At 35.9% G+C, this 20,499-nt stretch overlaps 1 protein-coding gene across 5 annotated transcripts in view; it reads left to right on the forward strand.

The window, feature by feature from the left end:
• RPGRIP1L (RPGRIP1 like) overlaps positions 1-20,499 on the forward strand; it is a 68,163-nt gene that overhangs the window by 3,628 nt on the left and 44,036 nt on the right. For all 5 annotated transcript variants that reach the window (XM_068150509.1, XM_068150510.1, XM_068150511.1 and 2 more), the window contains exons 4-10: positions 575-719; positions 4,156-4,451; positions 6,698-6,797; positions 8,283-8,426; positions 13,027-13,132; positions 16,800-16,946; positions 18,061-18,134. In XM_068150509.1, the coding sequence (XP_068006610.1) occupies positions 575-719; positions 4,156-4,451; positions 6,698-6,797; positions 8,283-8,426; positions 13,027-13,132; positions 16,800-16,946; positions 18,061-18,134 (1,012 nt within the window). The remainder of the gene's footprint in view (positions 1-574; positions 720-4,155; positions 4,452-6,697; positions 6,798-8,282; positions 8,427-13,026; positions 13,133-16,799; positions 16,947-18,060; positions 18,135-20,499) is intronic.

Below are 20,499 nucleotides of genomic sequence, written 5' to 3' on the forward strand. Positions count from 1 at the left end.
GACTTTTTGCTTAATTGAGGACAAGGCCAGACCCATTTATAACAAAGTGGAAACCAGAAGTAATATACAGTTCTGATCTGTCATTCAGTTGCTATTAGAATGGAGCTACTGGCCTTAGACTTGTGTCTGAGTAAATTTACAGAATCATGAGTTAATATTTTCAAACTGCAAGAGACCAAGTTAACTGTGAAACAGATTAGCAAGCTTCTCTGTGGTAATGCTCATCTTATTTTTTTAAGTAGTATGTTGGAAAGTACCTTGTTACTTGCTAAACATTTCCCTTCGTGTTGTCTAGTAGATCAGTTTCCTGTGTCATTTAATTACTTTTTAATTTGTAAGATGGAAGTGATTAATATGGTTGGACTCAATGCTCTTAGAGGTCTCTTCCAACTGAAACAATTCTATGATTCTAATACTTCAGTAAATCTGAAGAAAATAATCAACAGACTGATACAAGTGCAAAATATTAAATTACTTGAGAACTTTCTTTCCCCCCATATTTCAAAGTGATCTAGGCTTTGGATCACACGTTGAATGTATTGAAGGTAATTTAAAGTTGTGTTGCTTTGGGTAGAATCATCAACGACACAGAATGCAAAAGCTCGACAAGCCGTGTCACGAATCAGTCGAGAGGAACTGGAAGACAAGTATCTTCGTTTACGTGATGAGAACATCTTACTCAAACAGCATGCAAATAAGCAAGAGGACAAAATTAAAAGGTATAACATTGAATTTATTTATATTAGCTCACAAAATAATTTTTCCCTGTAAAACATTATTGACAAATTAAAAATGCGGATTTCTTTTGCAGCAGTTGTAAGAATCATTCATTGGAATTCATTTTTTGCTGTTGGTTTCTGGTTGTCTTTGTGCTATGTGGAATATTTTTTGCCTCTTCATGTAGAAAGTACACTGCGATCTACCACTGCAGAATTGGTACCCCCACAGCTATGTTGTCTAAGTACAAACAGATATTCCAGGAACTGAAAAGGCTATTGCAGTCTAATTATTAATCAGGAATTTCATCTTAGAATCAAAATGGCCTATGGAGAAAGATTCTATTCCTATCTATACAATTATGTTCAGCTCTTATTTATTCCGGGTAGTAGATAACTGCATTGAAGAATCATAGACTGCATGGAATTAGAAGGGACCTTTAAAGTCATCTAGTCCAACACTCCTGCAGTAAGCAGGGACATCCTCAACTAGATCAGGCAGCTCACAGTCCATCCAGCCTGACTTTGAATATTTCCATCACCTCCCTGGGCAACCTATTGCAGTGTTCCACCACCCTCATAGTGAAGAATTTCCTCATGTCCTATCTAAATCTACCTTCCTCTAGTTTAAAACCATTGCCCCTTCTATTGCTATATGGCTATATAAACAGTCTCCTCCCCAGCTTTTCTATAGGCCCCTCTCCAGGTACTGGAAGCCTTCTATAAGGTCTCCACAGAGCCTTCTCTTCTCCAGGCTGAACGTCCCCAACTGTTTTCTGTCTTTATAGAAGAGGTGCTCCAGCTCTCTGATCATTTTTGTGTCCCTACCCTGGACCTGCTCTATCAAATCCATGCTCTTCTGTTTAGGTCCCAGAAGTCTCAAATAGCATGGGAAGCACAATACTTAGTGTACCCAAACATAGGCAAGCAGCTTTAGGCTTGTGTTTAAACTTAGTGCTGAGCTGCCAAACCAATCTGAACTCGAACTGGTATTACAGTAGTTCAAGAGAGCTAATTAATCCAAAAGCACTGTGACTCTCTTTTCACATTGCACTGTATTTAAGGTGACAAAATCTTGCTGCATCTAAACTAGCTTCTGATCAGCTAACCAGTTCATGAAACGGCACCTGAAGATTCTGCCTCTGTAGATGGGACTATTTCATCATCTTCTAAAGTCCAAAGCATTCTTCCTTTTGACTCAATATTCAGTGAGCCAGGATCAAACTGACCATCGTGATGTAACTCCCATCTTTTCTGTCAGGCTACTGTCAAATACAAAATGGTGGAACATATGAATTGTTTGCTTATTCTAAATGGCAAGACCTGTGGCTTCCCAAATACATTCATTATCATGGTATCATAGTATCAGTCAGGGTTGGAAGGGACCACAACGATCATCTAGTTCCAGCTCCCCTGCCATGGGCAGGGACACCCCACACTAGATCAGGCTGGCCAGAGCCTCATCCAGCCTGGGCTTAAACACCTCCAGGGGCAGGGCCTCAACCACCTCCCTGGACAACCCATTCCAGGGCTTCACCACTCTCATGGGGAAGAACTTCCTCCTCACATCCAGCCTGAATCTCCCCACCTCCAGCTTCATTCCATTCCCCCTAGTCCTATCACTACCTGAGATCCTGAGAAGTCCCTCCCCAGCCTTCTTGTAGGCTCCCTTCAGATACTGGAAGGTCACAATTAGATCACCTCAGAGCTTTCTCTTCTGCAGACTGAACAGCCCCAACTCCTTCAGTCTGTCCCCATAGGAGTGGTGCTCCAGCCCTCTGTTCATCCTTGTGGCCCTTCTCTGGACACCTTCCAGCATGTCCATATCCCCCTTGTAATAGGGGCTCCAGAACTGGAAGCAGTATTCCAGGTGGGGTCTCACCAGAGCTGAGTGGTGGGGGAGAATCACCTCCCTTGACCTGCTGGCCACACTTCTCTTGCTGCAGCCCAGGATCTGATTGGCTTTCCAGGCTGCAAGTGCACATTGAGAGCTTCTTGTCCACAAGCACCCCCAAGTCTCTCTCCTCTGGGCTGCTTTCCAGCCAGTCACTGCCCAGCCTGTATTTGTGCCTGGGATTGCCTCGACCCAGAGGCACTTGGGCAAAACTACACAGAATGTCCAAATTGCAATTAATATTTTAAAGCACTGAAAATATAAAATACAGTGTTTGTCTACATTGTCAGAGAAAAATCTTAACTCCTCGAGCTAAATTTCTTTCCTAGCATCCCTCATGCCAAAATCCTTGTAACTAAAGATTTGGAATGAATTTGCAGTAGAGGTACTTTGGGGAAAAAACCAAAACAAAAAACCACAACAAACAAATAAGCAAAAAGCCTGCTTACAGGCCAGTAACATTCTGTGACATCCTAAAGTTATTATGGGTTCTTTTTGTTTCACTTTTGTTCTTTTAAGTAGAAGCTTCTGTCCACAAGTACGCAGAAATAAAACAAGCCCCTTTAAACAAATGAAGTGTGTCCTTATTTTCAGTTTTCTTTCTAGGCCTGCAAAAATAGATTTCCTGTAAACTAGATACAGGTCTTGAAGATGTGCGACCAATTTTGTAAAGTCTTAAACTTGTCTCCCTCATCAAAGCCACCTTTTCTTTCTTTACATGCCAAGTTTTTTCCATTCACTTCTGGGTATGTTTTCTGTTGTTGTATATTACATCACCCCCATGTGCCCTTTCTGCCTTTTGTTCTAGCTTACCAGTGTTTATCAAAACTAAAGGAAATCAAAGGTACAACCCTTGAGATGCCAAAAGCAAAATTTGTATCCTTTTAAAGATAGATGAAAACCATACCCTCTGTATCTAATTATTCTCTTCAGCTAACTGTTCTTTCTCTGAAGCACATTGGTAATATTTACCTAGTATAAAATTGAGTATGGTGATGAGAACTATTAAGGCTCTTTTTCCAGAGTACCTTTTAAATATGTCCACCTATATATTTTAATCACTTTAGAACTGAAATATATATTTAAATCCCAAAATATTAGAGATGATCTATCATTGGAATGTTGTACTATTAGCATTCTTTCAATAGTTGAATGTTTTGTGGAATTGTAGCTTTTACAGTTTGCCCCATCACGTCCCAAATCTGTAACTTTACTTAACAGCATGCAGAGGTTCCTATATAAGGTCATGCATTAAAAATTACATTTAAGCAGCATATGGAGTAAATATGTGTCCTTCCTTTACTAACCTTAAATGATAAGCCTTAGGAAACTGTTATTTGTCAGTGCTATAAAGCAGATTGCTGCACAGTGGTTTCAATTATCTTCAAAGAGTTCTTCACAGGCAGTAATAGTTACATCAAAACCTGAAATTTATTATTCAGGTTCTATGCTGAAGTCTTCACAGTGATTATGTTCCTTTCAACAGAATGCTTTTTATGCTGACTTTTCACATTCTTTTTCATCTCTTTTTATTATTTTCTGTAGAATGGCCACCAAGTTAACACGTCTTGTTAATGACAAGAAGAAGGCTGAGCAGGTTGGTGGCGGCCCCAAGCGGCTGGGCCAGGCTGTGGAGCTGGAAGAAATGACCGAACGTTTGCCGGAGAGAGTGCGGGTGCTCGAGAAACAAAACAGCCTCCGCAGCAAGCTCATTTTAACTAAACAACAGCTCCAGGTTGTGGGCCACAGGCGTTATCCCTACAGCTATGTTCAACCTCGTATCAATACTGGCCTTAGAAAAGTGAATGAGGCCACTGGCATTCCAGGGCATGGGAAGAAAGGTATCAGTCACATTTATTAAACACTACTTTATATAGATACCACTAATTATTGCTTCCCTGTAGCAAAGTGTATACTCCTTTCTGTTCATCAATGGGCAACAGTACCTATAGGTGGAAAGAGTGTTATTCCTTGTTTTTTTTTGTATTTATTTATAGCAGTCATGATAACTTGTTTGCCTTTGAGATCTTTATTTTGAGAATCCACAGTGCTGGGGTAAAACAAAAGTACTGATCTGAAAATAAAGTAGTTATTAAGCAAGTTCTCTAATAGTTAAAATCATGGGACTTTCTTAGTATAACTCCTCTATGTGTTAAAGGCTTATGAAAGAAGTATATGAAGAAGTTTAGTGTTACCATGTTATAACAGAGTTTTACATCTGTAGTTTGTTTGCACATGTTTTTCCTTTTCTACTTTCAAGATTTGTTCTAGTCTCTTGGTACATGTGTGCACGACACTGCAGACTTGAAAAAAATCTATTACATGTGTGGACTTTCAAAAGCAAATACCAGAATGCAGCCATCTTTAATGATGCTTTTTACTGTCAAGGCTTGCTGCTTTAGGCAGTCTCACTCGCAGTCTTTTATTTATGGTAGCTCCATTTGGAAATCACACTTTAAAACCTCTCTCTTCTCATAGGAACATTTGTAGAAGTAATTGTACTCAGTTAACTTACACAATGTACAGGTAGTGTGGGTTTTTTTTGTTCTTTAAAAGATATCTGCAATTCAGTGAGTCAGCAGAACTATGTCCTTAGCTACTACAAGGTAAGATCAGGCTGATGGTCAGTTACGTTGTGTTTTTATTCCATCTCACCCTCCCACCAGTCTTTATTTGGCTATGTTCATTATTCATGTATGTGCAGACAGAAACGATGCTCATGTTTTCAGATAGACAATTAAAAGGCAATTGGCTTTACCAGTTTGCTTCTTTAATGTGAACATAGTTCAAGTTTTGACATTTTAAAATACACTTACATTTTCGTATTCTATATAATGAACTAGGCAATTTTATTTCCCAAATATCTTTGTTTGTTAATTTCTTTCAATGATGTAAAACTAGGGTAAGAAATACAGTACATTTATTGAACCCCAGTGCTAGCTGGGAGAAAAAGGCAGCTTAGTTCAAGGATTAAAGATCAAATGTTGATACGGCGTGGTGTGATGACTTCTCTTGGCATAAGCATGGATCCAGATCAAAGATGTCCTGTGCAGAGCCAGTGTTGGGGTTATGCTGACTGAGGCAGTGGGTCTTAAAATGAGGAGAATATGAAGAAGAGGGGGGAAAAAAGGAAAAGTTGTCTGCAGAGCATCCAGTTCAGACAGTAACATTCCAAAATTTTATCCTCATTGATTAATGATGATAAACCTGGTGTCTGGTATGTGCCTCTTATGTTTAAACACTGCTGGACTCAGCTTAGTCTGTGAAACCATGAAGCTGAATCTCAAAATGTTTTTAGTACAGATCAGAAACTATTCAGAGCAATTATCCAAAATTAAATGCCTGGAAAAATTCAGGAGAGCTTAGCTGTCTCCAGTGTATGAAGAGGCAAAAAGAATCAACACATAATAAATACACCTTACTGTATCAGTCTTGTGTGTGCCTGGCAAATACTATTTGGGCTTGAATATTTACTAAATGTTCACTGATTTCTCTCTTTTTTTTTTTTTAATAACCCCTCTAGACACATACATGCACAAATGTATATAGCACAATTACCAATATCTTTAAAAATACTTAAAATTATATGAATAGATCTTCCTGCTGAAGAAAGAGAAGCAGGAGAAAGAGATTTGGAGAAACCAATGGTTTTTTTCTCTTTCTTAAGTAATTCCTCACTTTTCTTCTTCACCAGAGACTTACTATGCTTCTGAAGAACATAAGGAAATTATTTGCACTGCTGATAAAAATGGTTCTGTAGTTGCTTGTCTAGGTGAATGACATGATTTTGTATAGAAAGTGCTTTTAGAGAAAAAGTGGTTACAAGTCCGTCTCTGTTCTCTGCCTTTAAAAGTAAAATCTTCTTTAAAAAAACATTCCAAGACATCTTTTTAAGATTCATTTTTAACACTCTATGCTGTATCACCCATTGTTCATATTTTACAGCAGCCATGATGTAGGTATTCTGATTATCTCTGTGATTTTCATGCAAAAATGGCTAGAATTTGTGTTTCTACTCTGTAAATATTATTTTGTTAAATGCTTTTTCATTAAGCATGACAAAAATGTATATCTTATTTCTTTTCAGGAATGAGAGTTCAGGATTTAGAAGTGAGATCACCTAACCCTGTGGTCCCAATTGATGGACAGAGTCCGCTTGAGGATCCGAGGGCGGAAATAAGCAATTTGTATGGGTTTTGTATTTCTTAAATTTGGTATTGTGTTAGTTGAAACTTCAGATATTCTTGACAGGAAAAAAAGTACATTTTTCAAAAGTTTTCACATTAGAAGATAAAGTTAAGTTGTTGGATCTTGCAACAGTAAGACTGGTAGCAATGCAGAGGTGTTTTATGATAAGGAGAACATAGAATCAGGGATTTAGAATGCAAAATGTATTTGGCTGGAAGTTGAAATTGATCTTCAATGGTGAGCCTCTCCATTGGTTAGGATTCAGTGCTGTCTGGCTTACTACTGGACAAGACTGATAAAATAAGAGGACAGCTTAGCTGCAAATTTATTGCCAACACAACTCCTAAAATGTTTGGGATAACTCAGGCAAGTGGGGACTGTATTGAGTGTTACACTGAGGCTTTTAAGCATCACAGAATTGAGGAGTGGTAGAGGTTGGAAATGACGTCTGAAATCGAGTCCAAACTCCTCCTACTAAAGCAGGATCATCTACACCAAATCATACAGGAACATGTCCAGACAAGCCTCGAAGGTCTCCAGAGACTCCACCACCTCTGTGGGCAGCCTGTTCCAGTGCTTGCTACCCTAAAAGGAAAGAAGTTATTTCACATGTTAAGATGGAACTTCCTATGTTCGAGTTTAGGCCCATTACTTCTTGTCCTGTCACTGGGGACCACTGAGAAGAGTCTGCCCCATTTTCCTAACACCCATCTCTTAGGTATTTGTAAGAATTATTAAGATTCCCCCCTCAGTCTCCTCTTCTCCAAGTGAAACAGATCTAGCTCTCTGTCTTTCCTCATATGAAAGATGTTCCTGTCTCCTAATCATCTTAGTGGCCCTGTGCTGGACTTTTTCCAGTAGTTTTACGCACTCAGTTACAAAAACAAGCACATGGCCAAAACGCTTAAGGTACTTGTAAAAGAGGTACGAAGTATCAAAAGCATCAAAAACTTTAGAGTGGAAAAAAAATGTGGATGAATTGTTGCTTAGTCTTACTACAAAAAATGTAATTGGAAAAATTACCTGAGATTAGCTCATCAAGGAAATCAAAATCAGAAAGTTGTGGCCTACTGAAAGTGTTCAGACTTTGATATCTGTAGTTTTCTGCCCTTCTTTTTCCAATTGCTGGATAAATTCCACTGTTAAGATACATCATCTGATTTAATTTTATTTTTTTTGGGGTGTGTAAAGTTCCCCAACTCAGAGTAAAAGCCTTAAAATCACTTTCCCTGCTCCATCCATTGAAGATCTCATATTCTGTTGATAGCTGGTAGTGGTGTTTTCCTGTTCAGAAAATAATTAGTGCCCATGGATTAGAAGGAGGATACATTTACTATAGAGTATAATAAACCATGAGCTAGATTCTGTTAAACATTATTCAGTCCACATAAACATTTATTTAGATATTTTTCTTTTAATCTTTTTTTTAAAATTATTGTTAAATGCTTAACTGTTTTGGGAATGTAAGATGCTTGTCCTTGCAGGGAGACTGTGATTGAGTCCCAGAGGGAACTCATTGAGGAACTAGAACATACCAGAGACGTACTTGTGAGTCAGCTAAGCAGGAAGGAAAAGGAAATTGAAGAATCTGTCCTACGGCTGAAAGAGCAGGACACAACAAGCCAAAGGTATTGTGAAAAATTGAAATCTCCATGGTGGAAGCATTAGAAGAGCAATGTTGTAATGTTTCTCTGTTGCTGTAAAAATTACTTGTTCTGACAAGAAATATGTACTTCATTCATTTTGTCCCTCTGGTGATAATAATCCTTACAGGTTGTTATGGTAATATATTAGGATATTTTTTTCAGAAATAAGTAATTTCATAATTACCATTTTGGAGAATATATTTCCAGCTGATTCAGACTCAACTGAAGTTTGACTCATTAAATTTTTGACCATTTATTGTTTCTTCAATATAACTGTTAAATTCTTGGATTTAGTTTCATAGTGGGTAATTCAGTGTTCATAACAGTGGAAAAATAGCAGCCTTGTAAGAGCAGATTAGCAAATTTTTGAAGGAATAGCTGCGTGGTAGTCTAGGTCAGAGACACATGCTTGCAGAATGTCTTTCACAATAAAGCCTCAATTTGTTTAATCTCCCTTTCAGTTCACTTTTGCACAAATGTATGCAAAATTACACAACATCACATGCATTTTTTCTTTTGACTGTTTCCATTTCAACCTGTTACTTTTAATTGTGTTAAGGATCTTGTGGCATCATCCTGCTTTCCTTACTCATTTGATTTCAGTGAAGGTCTTCTTGGATGCAAAATATGTGGCCAGTTCTTTAACTACCTTTCAATGGAGGGACCCCCTTATTATGTGTGAGCATTTTTTTTGTGCATCAGTGGTGCTACATAAATAATACATCATAATGTTGGCTATTAAATTATTCACAAACTCCTAAGTCTCCCCTATTCAGAATTTCCTTTATATAGTTTAAATAGGTTAAAGAAGTTATTATAAATAATTTCTCAGTCTGTGCATACAGTAAATTCAGAAAAAAATTAAAAGTTTTTTTATTATTTGAAAATAACCTGCTACAAATCTCCAAAAAAAAACTTCTGTGCTTCATTTTTCTATAGGTAAACATTGTTCTTTATGTCTAGCAGGCAGAAACTGAACAAAATATCTAAATTCAGTGCCAGCCACCATGTTTCCATGAAACTTTTAAGGTGTTTTAAAGTTAAGATACACTTCAAATTCAGCTAAAAAAGATCCTTAAATAAACTCTGGCTATAAAATTAGGGCAGATCCTTATTGATTTCTGTTTATCAAATCACTTGTATACAATCTATGTTACCTAACCTGAGTTACTATCTCTGAATTCACATCTAAAGCTCTCAAAACATTTCCTTAATAGCCTCTGTCTTGTTTGAAACACAGTAAAAGATCCATTAAGTAATCCAGAGTTACTGTGTCTGTCTGTAGACACTAAAAAAGGAACTTATAAATACTACCTAGAATAGTATATGTTGTATAATTTTCCCACTAGAATACTTTATGGAAGGCTCTTAATCCCTGTGTTTTTCAATGTTTTGTTTTGCTTTGTTAGTTTTTTTTTTTTTAAGTCCTGAATGAACCAGTGCTGGAACTTAGAGGGATATTATTCTCTCCATGTTTAATTGTAGCCATAGATGTCTATACATAATTATATTCAGAATTTCATTAGCTTGATTTCTTGAAAATCTAGTAACTGCTACATAGACCAGTCTGTAATACTTATCTTATTACTCAAACAGATTTCTGGGTTCTGTGTAATTCTTAATCTTCTTTGCATCAGCAGAGAAGAAAGTGCAATACTACAATATTGGAGGAAAAAATGGAAGTTTGGGTGACTGATAAAGTCATCTTATTTTGTCTTTATAGCTTATGTCTTTGAATTTCTATGCAATTAGCAGCTTTTTCTTGTGTTTTGTAAGAATACGCTTGGCTGTCATCTAGTTACATCACTACCCAAAGACAGTTAATCATCTGCAGTTCTTTAGGAACTGTATGATGTCAAAAGGACATAATAAATGTGCTTCCACTGCTCTTCATGTTGTAGTACTATTTGATCTCAGTCTGATGATAATAAAATTAGGTTACTTTCAGCCTTTAGGAAAACGTTGTTTATTCTGCTACATTTATCCTGCCCATTTTTGCAGTTGTGATTGAGAAGTATTAGCCTAGAAACCTTTTATTTAGCCTGACAAAGGCTAAGTTATACTGAGAAGCAAGGTGGTGATACATTTTTTTTATTTGGTTGCTTTCCTTGTACAGAATGTGTGTGGGGAAACTTTGTGAGTTGCTAGTCCAGTTGATACAATAGTCAAGACTCTTTAAGAGTAGTCTCAGTATTGTATCCTTGTTATACTCATGTGGAAGCAAAGACAAGATGCAAAGGATGTGGTTTAATTAGACCTCAGTTTTATTAGCTTAGCCATCTGGGATTTACTGGCATAAATTTGTACAGTGCAGGTCAAGATCCTTTCTTTAATCATTTCCTTCTGGTAGAGGTTGCTATCAGTCCCCCATTCCCACACAGCTGGTCCCCAGTCTGTTAATTCGAACGATAAGAGGTCTGGAAAAGGGATTGTCTCTTTGGTGTATGGACATTAACCCCAAACATAATTCTTAACTTTCTAAAGAGTCACTTTCTCCTAACTTCATTTCTAATTTCAGACTTTTTAATCCCTCTTTAAGATGAGGTTTAGCGTGGAAGGATACAGAGTTCATGTTCCTCATTTCTGCACTTGTGGTAGAAGGTGTGCTAGAGCCCAGCCAGCGTGCCTGGTAATTTGGGTTACTGCCTCAAAAGGGATATTAGATCCTTTCCTTCTAACTTCCACCTCAGGTCTAACTTCATGTTTGTGGTTCTGTAGCAGAATATTTGGCCTTTTGGTGACAGAGAAAATATTGGATTAATTATCTTTGTAGAGCTATGTTCTTATATATTATTTTTTTATCCTTTGAGCAAAATATTATCTAAGGGAAGAGCATCATTGACTTCTATACCAAATCTCTCTATAAGCCCTATTTTTAAGTTATATCAGAATACTTGAGCAGGTACATCAACTAGTTCTCTAGGTAATAAGTTTCTATTCTGTTCTAGTTTTGTGACTTCATTTGCAGAAAAATGAATTTTCCCAACAGAATCTTGCTCAACTGACTTTGCTTTGCCTACAAAATCTGAAATTGTGTCCTTCAATAGCAAGCTCCTTGTCATATACCTTTAGACACTGGACATTTCTTAGACAGGTTTTATTTAAATAAATATTGTACTGTAGAGAAATTATTTTATTGCTCTAGTCTGTAATAAGAGCTGAGATTGTGATCAGTGTAATGCACTAATATGAAATTAATTGCTTTCTGTAGCTAGAAACTTAATGAGATAAATAGTCTTATAATTGTAAGAATTTAAATGATCCCAAAAATAATAAAAATTAATTCTTCACTTCTGAATTTGAATAATTTACTTCATAATAGCAGTATCTCAAACCTGTTTAAATCAAATTCTGTTTCATTCACTGTTGAAAAAATAGTTAATGTTGATTGTCAGGAGCCATGGGGTTTACATCTGTACATCATAAATTTCACTATCATCTGTTCCTTTTTCTACTTAAAAAGAAAAAAAGCCCCCTGCTTTAAAAAAAAAAACGGGGGGGGAGGGGAGAAATAGAAAAAGCCTTTGAAGGCATCAGGTCCTTTTGTTTGATGTGTGGAACAAGATTAATAAAAACGTGCCACTACATTAGCTTTTAAATAGCTAGCATGAGACAGTGCTGCTGTCTATACTCACCACAACTTTAATTTATGTAGATAACATGTTTTAGACATATGACAGTTCTAGCATTGGGTTAAGGCTGTTCGGGAAGATCTCAAGTTTGTGAGTGTGTTTATCTTCTGTGTAAGGGCAATTAAATGGGCAATGCCAAAACACAATAGGATTTGATATTTTACAGAATAAAAGGAAAGTATTTCATGTACTCAGCTGGTTTACAGATGTGTAAGCTTTGTAGTCCATTTTCTTGCTCCAGCATGACATTGTGTCAATTCATCCAATATGTCCAAAATAGATAAATGCTGGAAGAGAAATTACCTTTTCAAATGCTAAAGATTTTTTCCAGTTTTATTATATTTTACTTTAGCTCAAATCTGAGCTGGTTTCCCTTTCCATACATGAAGAACCTGTGAAAATTATGGGGTTTAATTTCGCCCTTTGAAGTAAGGAAAACATCTAAATGAATGTTTATTTACATTTTGAATTATTTTAAACATCTTTTCTATTAAACAGTACATTCTCAAATTAATCTTAGAACTGTAGCAATGCAGAACATCTACATGGATTTTAAATGATTGTCACGTAGCCAGTAAACACCTGCAGCTTATTTGAACACCAGCCATAACGTGTTAAGGTATAAATTGCTACACCACTGGCACCAAATACTTCAGAGTGTGGAAAGCAAGTGAATAGTGATTGTTTCTCCTTCTTGGCATTTATATAATTTGCTACAATAAACAGAGATGTATATGAATTGAGTGAAGCTGCTGTCATAATGCAGTAGAATGAATTCTGTTATAGATTATAGAAGAAGAAATTAATTTGGGTATTACACACTAAATCTTCTCCCAAATGTTTTGTAGAAAACTGATTTGCAAAGGTTTGCAACTTTTCAGAACTAAAAAAAAAAACTAAAATAGAATTTTCATTTTGTGAATGGATTTCTTTTTAATATAATTTTGAAGGCTAAACATTCGAGACAATGTGGAAATGATCAAGGTCCGAAAACAGCTGGCCGAGAAAAGCAATGCTCTTTCAGCAATGGAAGGAAAATTTCTCCAACTTCAGGAGGTAATTGCAATTTGGTCAGTTATATCCCTTTACCCTTGTCACATAAGCACTTGTAAATGGAAAATAAATATACATAAGTCTTGAGTCTGAGTCACTGCTGAGTACGTGAAAATGAACTACACAATACATTGCACCCAAGCTACTCCAAGTGGTTTAATTTATTTTCTCTTTTTGCAGATGTGTCTAGCAGGCCTTAAAGATTTTATCTGTAAAGCTATCCTAGGCAGCTTATGGAGTGAACTGAGCTGTCTGGCCATTGAAAGAGATTCCTGATCATTTAAAAGAAAGGACTTTGACTTAAATGTTCTGATTTCCCAAAGGAGGGGTATCAGACCCCTCTCACTTACTGATCTTTGATAAAGCTTGAGAAGTTTGGCTCTTTAGAGTTCTCATGTTAGGACTTAATGTGTTTATAATTCAGTGGAAATTATTTTAGAAGGCTACTCTAAGTAATAGATTTTCTTTATAAGAAGAGCAGGTTTATGAAAATACTACCAGTACATGCAATGGCATGGTAGATTCCTTGTAGGTTTTACTTGTACAGTATTTTTCTGCTTCTTCCCACATGTATTTGAAGAACTTCATGTGCATGCAGACAGAAGTACTAATGGTAATGACTTAGAAATTAGAGAGTTCCTGTGAATAGGAATCTTATGTTCAGTAGAGCTTCAGAGGTGGAAGCAATAGATATTCTTGTAAACTCGTACTACTTTTTGTTCAGTTAGCATGCTAAATAACACTTGTTCCATTCCAATTTTGTTCCATTCCTTTGTTCCTGTGGTTTTCTGCTTCTGCATTTTGTTCTGCATTGCTTCTCTCTCCTACTTTTGTGTATTGCCTCTACCTCCTCTTCCAAACAGCTCTTCCTTTAGTAGCTCAAATCTAATTTTTTTACAGAGTTAGCTATATAGAATGTAAATTCCAGGGGAGATAGGTTTCATATGGCTTTCTGTGATCTTAAAGAGAAAGCGATAAGTAAACTGTTCCATTTGAGATCATATGCGACTTTTTGGTAATTTACAGCAAACATCAAGTGCTCATGCCTCTTTCTTGGCAGTAGCTGAACAGAAACACATGCTTAGGCTTCAAACTGGTATTTGAAGATGTTGTTTCTAATATTGACAGTGAAAGCTGCACTTTTGAAAAGGATGAGTGTCTTCTGTCTTCTCTCCCTTTTTTCACAACATAACAGATACAACAGTTATCCCAGTCCAAATCATTTGAATGTTTGGAACATGTCAACTAAATGGGGATCGCTGAAAAATCTAGAATTTCTTGTTTGGATGGCATGTAAAGTACTTATCGACACTGCAGGTTTTAGTGATTTTTCTTTTTAATGTTTATCTTGATGATTTTTCATGCCTATTGATTTTGTTATAATTTGTGTTCAGCTTCTACCAGTTGAAACTCATATAATGAGTCCATATTTATCTTTGAACTTGAGTCAGCTCAATTATGAAACCACAGAATGATAAGAGACTATACTCCTGCTCCATCTCATGATACTGAAGTTGAGCTTGCTATTAAACATTTACAAAACAGTTTTGTTGGCAAACAATTTTAATGCAGCCAGTTGAATGAAGGAATTGTATAATCTACTCAGAAGAGCAAAGGACCCTGAAACTCTTTGGGTTTTATATTTGTTCCCATTGGTGTATTTATTTACTTTAATTACAAACTGAGCATTCAGGTTTTCATAATTTGCAATATGAAATATGCTAACCTGTACAACTACAATTTAAAATACTACAGAGTTAATTCTCTTGGACAATATCTACAACAATTTCACAACTGTAGCTAAGAGTAGTTTATGTGATACGTCTAGGAGATAAATGTCTATTTTCTTTAAATGAGCTATTTCTAATTGAGAACAATATCAAGGCATGTTTCCCAGAGAAATAAAATTCCAGACTACAAATATTAAACTCTGGTCATCTTTCCAAGTGCTGTCATGACCCGAGTCTTGGGATACCCTGGGGAGAGCAGGATAGAAAACAGTTTCGGCATTGTGGAAAAGAAGTGCTGACAGAACACTGAGCTATAAAATAACATTCAGGTAAAGAATGCCTTTTTGGGGGCTGAAAAAAAAACAAAAAAAAAGGAGGAAAAAAGAGTGAAGTTGCAGTCCCCTTCATGAGAATTAATCCAAAATTGTCAGGAGCATAGCAGACACTGAAGTATCACAATGACATTGAAGCAAGGAGATTTTTCAGGAGGCAATTTTAAGTGCTCTTAATGAGATGGCTCAGTAGGAAAAGTATGATAGCCAAATTCGTTTTCAACTGTTTTGGAAATTAAAAGGATGAGAGTGAAACGGTCAGTGAACAGCAGCTTTGTTGCCAAGGTAGAGGTCTGGGGTTTTTTTCCTTTGTGTGTCATGGATTGAAGTGACAAGAGTTATTGAAATGGAAAAGAACTTAAGGAAAAATTGAAGCTGAAAGATGGGGAAGTAAAAATGTGTTCATTTGGAACACATATTTGTTTTCAGGGTTGGGGACTGTAAGGATTCTAATTTTGAGGAGAAATGAAAGAAGTTTGTTGAGAAATGAAAAGTGTGTAAAAGAGCGTAAAAGGTGTCATTCTTGGAAGTTCCTGAAATACATTTCACAGATATAGAACAGAACAGGAGTACTGAAGAAAAGACTATTAAAAACTGATGGGTAATATACTTTATTATTTTGCTGACTTTGTGCTAATTCTTGTTGTTAAGAAAGGAGATATGAAAGGATCAAGCTGATAATTAGGTTTTCCTTAGGTTTTTGTTGTTTGTTCCTAGGATATTCACACTGCGTGTTAACCTAAGCAATTTGTAAAGGATTCACATTCAGTTTCTCCATGTAACTGTTTTGCAGGAGGGTTATATGGAAAAAGTGAAGGTAACTTTTTTTGTGTCAACAATAATTAAACATTATCTATACTTACATGTGTGTTTGACATAATTTGCCATATAATCATTTTATTAAACAGGAGATTAGGTTTTGGGCTGTTCCATTTCATATTGACAGCGAAATTCTTAAAGAATGAGGCCTTATTAAAGCATTGCGGAATGTAGGCAGCATAATAGTAACTAATGTTCTGGAAAAGGAAGTTCTATCAGTATCCTCCATTTAATATTAAAATTGGTTAAATGTGCCTTCATATAATCCATTGAAGTAAATTAAAATGTAATAGAAATCATGAATTCCTTGCTAAATTACTGCTAGCAGGGAAATAGAACTGAAAGCATTAGGATTGTGAAACAATTACGTATCTACAATTAAGGGTTAAGAGAGCTGTGGCAAGCTCTGTGATTAACATAACTGTGGTCAACATTCATTTTTGCTTGCTACTGCAGAGTTTTTGGTCAGCATGTCTAACCACGGTAACCACAGCAAAATCTTTTAATTGCTTAACAGATGTATTTCTTGGTGGTTTTCATCATGACTGAACTGAGGGTTTAACGTTCATGAAAGCAACAAGAATGCCACCTTCTCCTGGCCATGTGTAATGAAAGTTGCTTTCAGTTAACTTAGTTCAACAGTGTCTCCTGTTGACCACATTGAGAATATGTATTCAGTGTTGCCATGAGAGACCACTGATTGAATATAGAGGGTGTCATAACATTCTAATAAGCATGATTTGTTTGTTTGTTTTTCTCCCCCGCATTTTCCATTCATCCGTTTCATAGAACCACAAGAACCTGAAGACCAGCCATGATGCTTTAATAGCAAAAGGTGATGAACTCAATCAGCAGCTTAAAGAAGAGCGGTTAAAATGTCTCCATCTTCAGAAAGAACTGCAGTTAATAACTATTTCAAACCAAAGGACAGAGGAGGTGAGACTATGCTCAACAAAGCTAGAATATGTAAGGATAAAGGTACCAATGGGATAACTTTTAGTTGCAGAGATGTGAATAGATTTTTCAAACATATATAGAAGACTAACCTGGTAATATATGTTCTTTTATCCCATTAAAAAGAAAAACCTGTGGCTACTAGAATCATGAACCATACCTGTTTCCCATGCCACATGATCACTGCACCAATTGGGACAATCTTTGAAGTTAAAGCATAGAATTTCTTGTCAGTATGATGCTAAACAAGTGGTTTCTTACCCAGAAAAAAAAATTATCATACTTGATTTTTCTAGTATTATTTTGACCTTATTTAATTTTAGTGCAGTGCAGTATTACATCTTACTCAGTGGTTCAAACCAATCACTTCTATTTCTTTATGTAATGTCTCTCAGAGACAGCTGTCGCCACTTGCAGTCACCCAGATATGGGGCTAAAAAGCAAACATTTTATTCCTTGTTCTTTTCAGCATATGAAGAGTAAGAGTATACAAACTGACTTTTTTGTTTTTCTTACATTTTGTAGCAATTTATCATTAGTTTTATCATTTGGTTTACATGTTTTGAATGTATTTTACATGAACCAAGGTTACCTTGTAGATATTTTCTCCAAACCTTTAAGCTATTGTAATACACGCAGAGAGTATCTTCTGGGTTAAAGTACCCAGTATTTTTAAAGCTGTATCTTGCTTTAGTGACTATTTTGAAAGCAAAGATTTACTGTTTCTGCAAGGTCAGTTACAAAAAATATTTCCTCTATGGGAGCCATTTACCTAATAATAATACTCACCACAATGGAAATAAACATTTTTGATGTGATAGACCTTGTCGTTTTCAAAGGCAGAATGTGATGCCATTGTTCAACTATGACATGTTGGTCTCAGCTTCACATAAACAACATTCAAATGACTGTCTGGGCCAGATGTAAATCCATGCAGTGAATAAAGTGTTATTTTGAAGTTTCTAAGAGACCTTTGTATAAAAAGAGCAAACCAAAGCCTAACAGTGCCTACAAATTATTAACTAATTGTTTTTCTGTTGTCATTGAAATTTCCTCTTGTGCTATGCATTGCTTGAAATTTCCTTCTTCATGTTAGCTGCAGGAAAGAATGAGTGATCTAGAAAGAGAGAAGCAACTCTTGAAGCAAGACTATGACAAGCTGTGTAACAGGTAGTTATGGTTTCTTTATATAAAAATCTTGAATTTTACCCTGTTTGGTAACTCTTCATATACTGTGTGTATGAATGTGCATATGTGTAGTTTGTGTTTGTGCACACATGTAAATATATTCTTGCTACAGTCCATCATACCAGTGAGCATTAATGCAAACTTTTATGGTGTTCTGTCTGGTTTTCATCTGTTCTGTTGATACACAGCAGCTTCCATACTCTTGAAATAGTAGAATACTTTTTTTTTTTTAAAATCTAATTTTAAAAATAAGTACAAGTCACTTTTTTCTTTTGAACATCAACACAAAAAGTTCTTACTTGAATTTCTAATTTGGTTTATTTTGGGTAGGGTTATACTTGAAAGAAGAATATATCTAGGTAGACAAATGTCCCTTTGGGTTTATTTTATTCTATATAGGGAAAACGCATATTTGAATTTACTGTAGAAGTTCTTCCAGCCCTTCTCAGTGGACCTATATAAACTCTGGCATTTGACAGCTTCTCCAATGTTTATTTTTGAAGGATGATTTCTTTGGTAATAGCTACCATTTCACTCGTACTGGTTGTGCTTGAAGTTTTTGTATATGCTCCAGTGAGTTTTTTTACAGTGGTTCCTATATGTAGTAAGTAGTATAAATTGTTTCAGCAGTACTTACAATGAAAATACATTGCCAGATACATTTCAGAAATTATCTGATAGAATTATTGGAATTATAGTCAGCTGCCACAGGCATATTAAAGGAAAAAAATGATCTTCAGATGAACTTTTCCTATTTTGTGAAATCATGTAGTCTTTTACACTGAAGAGGTTTGGAACATAAGACAGATGTGCTCGAGCTAATAATTGCCTCAGAAAGAAGGTCACATGCTTGAAATATTTTCCCATATCAAAATTATTTCTCCTTGTATAGTTTGCTTGGTTTTTCAGCGTGATATCTGTCAAAAAATACCAATGACTAAACACAGTGTTTATAGTATTCTTAAAATACTTATTTTATTATTTCACTGTAGAAGGCAAAAAAGATTATAGTAGCAAAAACCTGTGAGTACAAATAGTTAAAACTTTTTTTTTTTACACATGAAGCACTATTTAGAGTTCTGTCTAGGTGCAGTTGTCAGCTGTTTCTTGCTTTGAGTAACTGGGTAAAGATGGTTCTCTCACAACATGTTCAACTATGATATGACTTTTCTTTTACCTGAAATGATCTGTTTTTCATATACTCCCATTTAAACTTTAGTTCACGTTTCATCATTCCATGTTACTATACAAGTAACAAGAAATCAGAAAAATAAATGGATCATTGAATTTTAACTACTGTTTCATGGCTATCTTTTTCTGTTGCTCTCTTGCACAATGCGATTTTACTGCAGCTTACCTGTTGCTAGCAGTGGCTAGGCCAGTGCCCACAGGTGCCAGGTAATCAACAAATACTACTTTCATTTTTGGATGGATGAAAAGAGAAAGAAATAACATAGGCAAAGAATGGGTTTCTTTTGAAATTCATTTGATGTTGATGGGAATTTTGCCAAAGCCAAGACTGCAGAACTGGATCTGAAAAAAATTGCAAAGAACAAGTATGAATTTGTCAGTTGACTGTTATTATTTAGTCAGCATCCAAGAAAACAATTCATTTGGATAAAACATTTGGAGGAATTGTTTTCATATGACCTTGTAATACAAACCTAGCAATGCTTAAACTCCCTCCAAAGGAAACAGTGCCAGATGTGGATGACCATTTATAGCTACCCAGATGGCTCCAACTCCAGTGAAATACAGTAATTGTGAAAGAAATTCCACATGAATTCAAGTAAAAGTAATGTTAAAATTCAAAGGAAGAAAGTCACAGTAGACTCAATTCAAACTGACTTCAGCATTATATAGCCTTGGTTAAAACCTGTCTACTAAATTGCTCTTCATTTAAATATCTAAATTCCAAATTACTATCATAGTAATCAATGGTTTTTCTGCCAGTCTTTGAAAAACTGAAACAATGTCTAGCTGCATCTTTATATAAAGTAATTCACAGGGGTTTGGAAGTGGCCTCTGGCGATGATCTAGTCCAACCCTGCCACCAGAAATTGTAAATGTACCTAAAGGTAATGAATGAATGCACCTGTAACTGGGCATCACAGTCATTAAAACTTGAAAACCGTTTTGGAAGTGTGAAGTCAAAGGATGTGTGATATCTTTTCTTGCTAAGATTTATTTTTTTCCTTATGGGAGCCAAGCAAACTTTGAAGAGGGGTAAGTCTAAACAGTTGTAGAACACACTCTGTCCCTTCTGTACCTTTGCAGCAGTGAAGAAATGCTTCAGTTCATTATATTCTATGCATATTATTGTCTAAGTTATAGCAGAGTGATGTAT

The sequence above is a fragment of the Melanerpes formicivorus genome, unplaced genomic scaffold (genome assembly GCF_026170545.1).
Source record: "Melanerpes formicivorus ecotype bairdi unplaced genomic scaffold, bMelFor1.0.p_v2 SCAF_20, whole genome shotgun sequence".
Classification (NCBI taxonomy): domain Eukaryota; kingdom Metazoa; phylum Chordata; class Aves; order Piciformes; family Picidae; genus Melanerpes; species Melanerpes formicivorus.